Raw genomic sequence first — 10326 nt, 5'->3', positions numbered from 1 at the left:
TACATTCATTTTTACAATTTGTGTTACTCTATGAAGTCCGGATACGTAGTACAGGTGCGGGTACGATATGATACGGGTACGCGGATACGCGAAATTTTTAAAATTCAGGATACAATACGGCTAAGATATGTTAACAAAATATTTAATATTAAAATTTATATGCATGTAAAATACTTTAAAAAAAAAAAACATTGATTACTCTTCAATGTTATATAATCATAAAAGTCACAATTTACAAAAAAAATAATACATGTGATTAAAATAAAAATGTAAAGTTTTCGTATAAATCATATTCTATTTTTATTCTTATGTTAGGATATCAACAAATGCATCGATAAAATAACTCAAAACAAAACTTGTTTAATGTTGATTGATTGAATATTCTCTCTCGTTACTTTCATCCACCAAAAACATAATTATTAATTGGTTAATCGAAAAATAATTATAGTGATTCATATCTTAAATTGAATCATATACGTCTTCATCGAATTTTTACAACACATTCTCACTTTTTTACCCTTCATTTTTTCTCTCTCCAAAATACGTTTATGTGAAGTATCCTATAAGTATTTGTGTGTATTTGTTGAGCATCTTATAAGAATTAACATATCGTAAATTTAAAATTAAAAAATAAATTTTGAATATTAGATAAATCATACATGATTGTTTTTCTCTCATTCTCATAAATTGAACATGATTATAGTCATGTGTTGCAATCACACACAATACCACCGGTATATATTGAAAAGAGTACTTATTTTCCTCATTTTTCATGTATTATATATGACTATTTGAGTCATATATGTTATATGAGAATGAATATTATATGTCACCATACAAAAATTTTATAAATGTTAGAAATACAAGGTGATTATAATTTTTAATCCTATTATATGCGTGCAGATGGGACCATTGTGTCCGTTTTTCCATTTGTATTCGATTGTATTTCAGTGTATATGTTTTTATAATATAATATAATTTAATTAATTTTGTATATTGTATTTCAGTGTATATTGTTTAATATAATATAATTTAATTAATTATGTATATTGTTTAAAATTATTTAGATTTCACTTTCTAAATTAACTTAAATCTTTTTAAATTTGAATTTGGTAAAAACTATAACAAAAAGTTCAACTGAAATAGGTAGTCTTTTCTACTAAAACTAAAATAGGTAGTTAGTTTTCAAATTCTCTATAATTATGGTGTAAATTTGAATTTATATTTAAAATTCAAAAAGAAAAAGAATTAAGTTGCCATGGTTAAAATAAGAACAATGAAAAAGTTATAAAATTCCTTTTTAAAGAGGAGTTAATCCAAAATTTCTTATCCCTTTTATATATAATAGTGTTCAGGTGGGTAATCAATGTTCGTTTATCCACTCTTTTTATTACGCCAATGCGTATAAATTACGAAAAGTAAATTTTATGAAATTTTGATTTTAATAAAATTATTTTGATGTTGATCAGAAGTATAGATATTTTGCACTTTCATGTTATAACAAACTATACTTATCTTTTTCAATGACACTAATAATATAGCAAATATAATATAGATTCTTATCTTGTTTAACGAGACCAACAATATAAGTAGATTCTTATCTTTTTCAATGACAACATTAATACAGCAAATATACTATGCATTCTTATACTCCCTCCGGTCCTAAATATAAGCAAATTTAACTTTTTAGGTTCATTCAATTAATGATGTATGTGGTCCATTAATGATGTATGTGGTTCATATTATGGACCACATACATCATTAATTGAATGAATCTAAAAAGTCAAATTTGCTTATATTTAGGACCGGAGGGAGTATTTTCTAACAAGGCCTTGCTAACCAAAAATAGTAGCTTTGCATTGGAAATAACAATTTATTGCCTTTTAAAAAAGGGAAATGTTAATTTGTGCCCTTAAGGCACAAGTTTAGAAGCCAAATGTAGAAACAATGTATTGAATTTCGTGCATTAAATTTAATCTTTAATGATTTAATGAATTGAATGCACAAAGTTTAAGGTAATATTTCTTTTTTTGGATTTATTAACATGTGCCCTAAGGGCACAAGTTAACACTACCCTTTAAAAAATTGAATTCATCACTTTTCATCACTTCCCATCTATTTTTGTTCCCTTAACCAATGCCCAAGGACACAAACATAATAGGACAACTTTTGCCAATACAGGAGTACAAAAAATTACCACTACTCAATTAGTGTCCGTTTAAATATGTATATGGGCTCTGAACGGTCGTCCATCTCGACCTTGTTAAGGTCATTACTGCTCACAACAAGTCATTGTTAGAAATTTCCCAAAAAAACAGGATGGTAAGAGATAATAAACTCAAAGACGGGTAGCGAAAATGGTTGCAGTGACCGGAGTGGTGAAATTATTTGCATGATGTTTACGATATTACCGCTCCAATCACTGTTCCATGTACCACTATTGCTCTTGTCCCCGTTTCGGTTACTGGTTTTGTCTTCACACCATCATGCCGCATTCTTGCGCCCGTCACCATGACTCTCACCACGCGTCTCGCGAATAACTACACATCACACTTCATGTATGTGTCAATATAATTGCTCCGGTCTCAGTGTCAATCTTTTAAAGAAAGGTTTCAAGTAGCCATTCAAAAGTATAATTTATTTTAAAGTGAGCGTCGTAACTCCTTTTTATAATGACATATGTAAATCATTAATGTAAATCATTAGTTAGTTTTTTATTTGAAAAGAAATGTAAAGTTGTTTCTGATAAAAGATGCAAACCTAGAAACCAAAAATGTATTCGTTGTTGAGATCGTAATTGCGTGCGTGCGCGAAATTGTTTCATTTCAATGGCGAAGGAAATTGGTACATTGTTTGAGATTGAGAAATTTTTTAATTGAATTCGGATTTGGAAAATGGGTTTTTGTTTAAATTGTTTCTATTATGTCTGATTTGGTTGCTCGTACGGGTCGGCATCAACAACGCTATGAAGATGGTTATCGTCTTGTTGCTGGGTGTGTTCCCTTTAGGTATAAAAGTGTTTCTATTATGTCTGATTTGGTTGCTCGTACGGGTCGGCATCAACAACGCTATGAAGATGGTTATCGTCTTGTTGCTGGGTGTGTTCCCTTTAGGTATAAAAGTTGTGACGATGACTCTAGTTCCGAGAAGATTGTTGAAGTACTTATGATTAATCCACCTCGTGGACCAGGTCTTCTGTTTCCAAAGGGAGGTTGGGAGAATAATTAAACTGTTGAGGAGGCGGCTGTAAGAGAAGTTGTAGAAGAAGCGGGAGTTCGAGGATACCTAATGGAATCTATTGGATACTATGAGTTTAGGAGTAAGACCCATCAAGATGAGTTCAGTCTAGAATGGTTGTGTAAAGTTGCAATGTTTTCTTTGTTTGTCAAGGGCCTGAGTAAAATAACAGGATGATTTATCTATATTAGACTGATTTGCTGACAATATTTTTTTTTTAACAAGATTTGCTGACAATTTATTTTTAGGGGGATTGATATTTGATCAAAATACAATTTCTGGGGTACTTATTCTAGAAAACTATGATCAGAATTGATCAGTTATTGTTTCAAGTCTGCAGAATGATGTCTGGTCTTTTCATTTTCATTCAGAGCAACCCATGACAATGTTCATTCTTGTTATTTTAATTTGTGAAACAAAAAATTTGTTTGAGATAAAAAAAAAAAAAGTCCATCAAAATTATTTCAAACTTTCTAGTTTAAATAATGAAGCATCAAACTAAACATTACGATCAAGCTGAGACTTTTAATATTCAATCATTGATGATCATTTTGCAAAAGGCCAAAGTATTAAATTTTTAAAGGATAATGAAATACAAACACCGTTGAAATTGTTAAAATTTCGTGAGTTTTCCTTGTTAGTCAACATGATGGATGTGATTATTGACCGTCTATGTGACACTGTTGTGTGGTCACATGTGGGGTAATTGTTGTTTAAAAAAAAAAACAACCAAGAAAAATTTGAGGGGAGTATTTGCTCATAAAGTTACAAGGTGTAAGAGTTTGTGCGAATGCTACCATTAAAAAAATCTAGAATTTTTTAAAAAAATATTAAAAAGAAAAAGCAATTACCTCCTCGTGACATGATATTACATGTCAGACCACGTGGCAGTGCCACATAGACAATCAACAGTCATGTCCTGTTGACTAACAGTGGAAATTGACTAAAGGACTAAATAGTCAGACATCTAACAATTCTAGGAGGTTTCTACCTTTTCTCTAGTAAAAACAAAAATCATGGTCCAAACCCGGGACGTCATGACCCGGGTTCGAACCCGGGACCTTACAGTTATGTGTGAATTTAATTTTAGTGGATTGCCACTTCATCTAAGACAAAAAAAAATCCTGAATTTTTTTTAAAAATTATTAAAAAAAAAAAACAATTACCTCCTGACAACGTGGCAATGTCACATAGATAATTAAGGACCACATCATGTTGACAACAGAGGAAACTGACTGAAGGACCAAACTGTCAGATGTTTAACAATTTCAAGGGATTTCTACCTTTTCTCCAATTTGAGGGGGGTATTTGCAAGAATTTACTATTTCGAGTTTTTTTTGGCTATTTACTTGTTTAAAGTTATTGCCTCTTAATTATATCTGTTGCGAATTCGAACAAAATAATCACACCAATAAAACTTAGATGTGTGGAGCAAAGGAAGTATTAATCAATGAGCAAAGTAGTCTCAAGCAACAACAAACAGACCTAGATCTAAGTGTGAAACAACACCACAAACATAATTAAAGAAACAAAGAGAAGAAAGAAGAGAAAGAAACAACACACCAATATTGTTTACTCAGTTCGGTCCAAAATGACCTAATCTGAGGAGAGACAAGCTCTCTGATCCACTATGATATAACTTAAAAGCTCACAAAGAACAAACCCTAATTTCTACCCAATTTTCAAGTCACACACACTCACAATGAATCCTACGAGAAAATACTAAAGGAAGCTTTTTTATCCTTCCTCTAATGAGATCTCACTACCTAATGTGTTAACAAATGTTTCTCAACCCAAGAAAAAACTCACCAAAGACACCCAACCCTAAAGTTCACTCATTTGGTTTCTCAAGTTTCTCTCTCTTTAAAACTCTCTCAACATGAAGAATGAAGTCCCTAAAGTTCACTCATTTGGTTTCTCAAGTTTCTCTCTCTTTAAAACTCTCTCAACATGAAGAATGAAGCCTTATATAGATCTCAGATCCCAAGATAATTGTGCCACGTTAGGCACCCACCCATCGTGCCACGATTGCGGTTAGTACGCCACTAGAGTACTGCATTCTATCTGTTAATCATGCCACGATAGTGACAAACTCTCAAAAAACGAGCTAAAATCGTGCCACAATCTCACACTCTCGTGCTAAGATTTTCAGAACTTCAACATCTAATTTTGGGGCAAATTTCAACATTATCTTTCTGTGATCATTGATTTAATTCGAAAGTTCATAGACATCCTTCAAAACTGTTTTGTAAGATTTTGTTCATCTTTTGATTTAGAAAAGCAAATAATGTCCTCACTTCTAAAATATTGTAACGATTATGACATTTGTCATCGCAGAAGGTAAAAGGAAACATGCAGAAAAAAATTAGGAACACACTTATATGTATATATACATAACACAATCCTTGATAGGATAGGGAAGTCAAGTACTTTTTTCCCTACCTTCCCCCTAATGAAATCCAATATTCACTCACAGAATAAAATAAATACACTATAAAAAAACTGATACAGCAACCACCGCCCAAGTGGTTGGTACACAAGTGGTGTGCGAGTGTTTGTAAACTTTGGGGTTCTAAGTTCGATCCCCACCGATAATTAAGAAGAAGAAAAAAACAGAGAAGGTAACTGGTACTGCATGTCTTATATCAACATTTAAATGAACACAACTTGTTCCCTCAGCTTCATTCAAACACCAAACAGATCAAACATGACTCGAGATTGTTCATTCACGATACCTTTTGACTCGACTGCTTGTTAAGTTACTCCAGCACAACCAGGGAAGAACTAAGCAATTTGCATGAATCTTCTCAAATCAATGTATCACAATTTTGAGTAAAAGCATGTTCATTACTCATCTCCTTGATTGTGATTGAAACCCGCGAAGTGCCTACCAAAGGTCCATTGGGAGCAATAGATTACCATTTTGCTTAAAAGATCTTACAACCTTCTGTTTTAATTCTTATTTTTTTCTCCATTTCTACTTCTAGGAACAGAACCATCCTTCCCTGAGTGTACTCCCAAGGCATGAGCAAACATTCTCTTCGCAGCTCCCAAGTGCTCCTTTTTCATGCACTCTTTGCTCACACTTTGCCCTTGTTTTCCATCTTGAGACAATGGTGGCGAACCTTTGTCAACTGGTGTTTGATCATTCCTTTTATTCAGTGGGGCCGCATTAGAACTACTAGTGTTTCTTGTTCCGCTGTTTGAGTTCCTTCTTAGGGATACAGACTCTTCAAAATCTTTTGCCAGATCAGATTTTTCACTCTTCTTATCTTGAGCATTTAATTCATCTAAGAACCCTCTATTATTAGTACCATCACTAACCAACTCATTCGGATTTTTTGTGTTGATTCTTTGACCTAGTGCATGCGCAATCATTCGGCGGGCTACCACAGGCACGCTTCGTGGTTTTTGTTCATTAGGCTCTTTTGCATCTTCCAAATTCATAGAAAAAATCCGCTCACGAGCAAGCAAATAAGCCGCTTTTCTTTCCTCCAGTGTCTGCTGAATGGATGTTGTATTTGTCTGTGAAACTGAAAAGTGCAACATCGATTAAGGCCCACAAAAAAGTGCGAGTATCCACTTCATTAAAAACGAAAAGCGGTTTATACAAGGGTTTTATTTACTTTTTATCCATACGCATTAATATTTAATTTTTCATTTCTATGGATATGTGTTATCTGTTAGCATACCACCTATAGTTTATATATTTTTTCCTTCTTTCAAGAATTAGCTTTGTTCATACATCTACACCACCAAATTCATGTTTGTATTGTATTCATGTTTCCTGGACAATAAAAAATAATAATTTTGTGCTATCTAGATAGCTTATGCATTTTATAATATAATGCAATAGCAAATAAAATAAGAAAAAAAATAGTAAAAAATGTGCTTCTACAAGGACAATAACAATAATTTTCAGATACAAAAATTATACTTGATTGGCCAAGAAATTTAATTTGTATAGTAAACTAACTTCAGAGTATGCAAAACTTTCCAACAGTACCGTTCCAACTCTTCAAATAAAATAGTAAACCATAATCTAATTCACTAACAGTGAATCCAAAAGACAGGATCAGTATTGCGTGTAATGCATTACTGTAACCGAAAGAGAGAAGAATTAGTAGTGTGTCATACCTGGAGAGGCTTCTTTTCTCCTTAATATTTGGTGTGATGTAAACAAAGATTGAGGTTCATCATACGTCCCTAGGATATCACTGACAAGGATTGGAGGTCTGCGACCCACATATAAATGTTAGTTTGTAAACGAAACCTTACAGTAGTCCCTAAAATACTATTGGAAAAACGTAATAAAATAAAAAAAGGGACCGGGAGAGTTAAAAGAGTAGTTTTTACATAGATGTATCTGGACATCTCTCCAGAATCAAATGGCGATCTTCTCCTTCACCAACAGATTCATGTGCAAACCTGCCACCAGTTATATCAAATATCAAATAAAGGAAAAGTATATGCAGATTTAAAATGAAACCAGAAAGAATCTCTGAAATGGGCTTGCAAACAATATAATTTATAAAGAAAAATACCCAAATATCTCTGCAAGGCGATGTAAGAGAAGACGGTTATAAGAGTTCATGGGCTCCAATTCCAAGATCCCATCTGAACTGCAGTTCAATAAAAACAGATATTAAGAAACATCGTGTATGGTAACCTATGAAGCATCGACACTCCTAGGTTTATCCGTGTCTGGTGTGTGTGTTCAAAATTCATAGATGCTACCAAGGAAACTTAAACAACTATTTAACACAGCATGCATATACTAAATTGCCACAAATTGCAGCTACAAAATCATATGCTACAAATGTCGAAACAAACTTAGAGTAACTCTCAAAAGCTCCTCCTTTACACTTGAGACAATTTATACAACAAGTAAAAATGTGAAGTGACGTATTTTAAGGTTTTAAAATCGATAGCCAAGCTGTTATGTTAAACATTTGATCATAGTTTTTTGTGTGTGTATAAATAAACCGTATTTTTTACTTACAAGATTTATCAACTGTATCTAAAAAATCATTGCATTGAATTTAAAACCATATTAAATTTCAGAGTTGCATTTTATAATTTTCAGTATATTTTTATGAATATATAAATAAACCTTTTTGTTTACTTGCAAGATTTATACAACTACATTACAAAAATCATTGCATTGAATTTAAAACCATATTAGATTGCAGTATTATATTTTATAATTTTCAGTACATTAAACTACTTTCTTTTAAGGACCATAGGTACACATGCAACACACGAGAATTTATAAGTGCGGTTGATTACAAAGAAGAACATAACAACATTGTTTAAAACCTTTCCTCCCATATCCTTTGAAACCATAAAGATAAAAATACAAAGATTGAAAGAAAGAGAGTCAACGGAGCAAAAAATATATATTGTAAGGATCCATTGAGAGCTCGAATTTGTCCATAACAATGTTAGAGACAAGAACAACATTAACAGTTTTTTAAGTGAGTCGAATCTTATTATGAACCGTAAGATACATTTCCATTAAAAATGTCATTTTTAAGTGAAAAAACAAGTAATACAACAAAATTATATGGTGATATATCATATATCATACCTGAACCTCAAAATAATTCAAGATTCAAGTCATATACCAAATGACAAATGGAAATGGCTACAAAAAGTTCAGGTACGGAATCATTAGAATGAATCGAGATTCATCATAGAGATTTAAGATTGGAATCATATCCAAACAGATAGATACTAAAGATTGATATTAATTGGGTTTAATTTAGTACCGAATCAAGATATGACTCACATGCATTACAATATACTGATAATCATGGTTTCATTAACTAAACCTTTAACTTCCATTACACAGAGTGATGGCTTGAATTAATAATCAAGCCAGCTAAACAATAAACACCACTCAAAACCCATCTCATAGAGGTTACCTTGTATCCTCGGCCTCAAGAAAGTTAACTAAGAGTTCTTCCATTGTAAGAACTAGATGCTTGCAAGGAAGATTATCCTTTACAAGAAAAGCCAACTCCTCAACCTGAAATATATACACATTAGTAAGAACTAGATACTTGCACGGAGACATGCACTAAGTCTATCACCAGTAAACTATCTTTACACTGACATCCAATGAAAATTCAGAATTTTGCGATTATTTTCAGATTGCGGCTACAAATTGGACTTATGTAGCAATATCACGAGTTCTCATTGGATGTCGGTGTAAAATAGTCTATAACACCGACCACCGTTAAACTCTCAGTATCATATGGCCATTCTAAGAAGATGCTCCACAGAGCCATATCAGTTCAAATAACTTAAAAGTAAAGCAAATCATAATCAACATGATATCAAATTAACACAAAACATAGAATTTCATCACACAAACATTTACCCTCAATTAACATGAAATAAATGAACCAACTTGATGCTGAAACTTAAATTAGGGTTCTAAAGTTTGTAACTTTACAGTGAATAATGCAATTGGGTAGCATTAAAAGAGCATAATACAGAAACAGAGAAGCAAAATTGAAATTCGTGAGAGCAAATTGATAGAAAGGAAGAGAATTGAGAAAACATACCATAGCAAATTGGGTCATACTCATGTTGAAGAAGAATTGAACAAAGTGAAAGGATTTAGGGTTTTTTTTTTTTTTGAAGAAAGGGATTTAGGGTTCTAAGTTTTCAATTGCAAAATTTGAAACATTTAATTTAACTTTACAACTTCAGATTCGCTGAATTGATGATGAGTCACCCACCAACTTTATCTTTTATGTTTTTTTTGAGCAAATCTTTTATGTTTTTGTCAAAACAAAAAAAAACTTTATCTTTTATTTTATTTATTTATTTGCTTATATATAAAATAAAACATGTTATTTTATTTACTTACGCAGCATTGTCCTTTTTTGTCTATTATATAATTGTCTTTTTTACCTCTAAAAAAATTGTCTTTTTTTATCTCACTTTCCAAAACTATCTATCCTTTAAACATATAGCTGTAAAATTTAAGAGAAAGTTATTTTTAAATGATGATTTTTTTTTCTTGATATTCATTATCACCACTAGCAAAAAAATTATTTATCTATTTTGACTAATTTT

At 31.9% G+C, this 10326-nt stretch overlaps 1 protein-coding gene across 2 annotated transcripts; it reads right to left on the bottom strand.

Moving 5' to 3' along the window:
- Nucleotides 1–5602: 5602 nt before the first annotated feature.
- LOC146956954 (uncharacterized) lies at nucleotides 5603–9972 on the bottom strand. Of its 2 annotated transcripts, none has more exons than XM_085732972.1 (6): nucleotides 9810–9972; nucleotides 9165–9268; nucleotides 7782–7859; nucleotides 7594–7665; nucleotides 7375–7472; nucleotides 5603–6770 (listed from the first exon to the last, which is right to left on the bottom strand). In XM_085732972.1, the coding sequence occupies exons 1-6, from the start codon at nucleotides 9831–9833 to the stop codon at nucleotides 6190–6192; spliced, it is 957 nt and encodes a 318-aa protein (XP_085589098.1). In that variant the 5' UTR covers nucleotides 9834–9972; the 3' UTR covers nucleotides 5603–6189. The 2 variants fall into 2 exon arrangements, with proteins under 2 accessions (XP_085589098.1, XP_085589105.1); XM_085732979.1 differs by having other exon boundaries at nucleotides 7782–7854.
- Nucleotides 9973–10326: the final 354 nt, after the last annotated feature.

This window comes from Medicago sativa, chromosome 1 (genome assembly GCF_051527215.1).
Source record: "Medicago sativa cultivar Bolivia chromosome 1, Bolivia_mono, whole genome shotgun sequence".
In the NCBI taxonomy this organism is placed as follows: Eukaryota; Viridiplantae; Streptophyta; class Magnoliopsida; order Fabales; family Fabaceae; genus Medicago; species Medicago sativa.
Note: the sequence above shows the minus strand (reverse complement) of the source record. Positions and strands in the feature narration are given on the sequence as shown.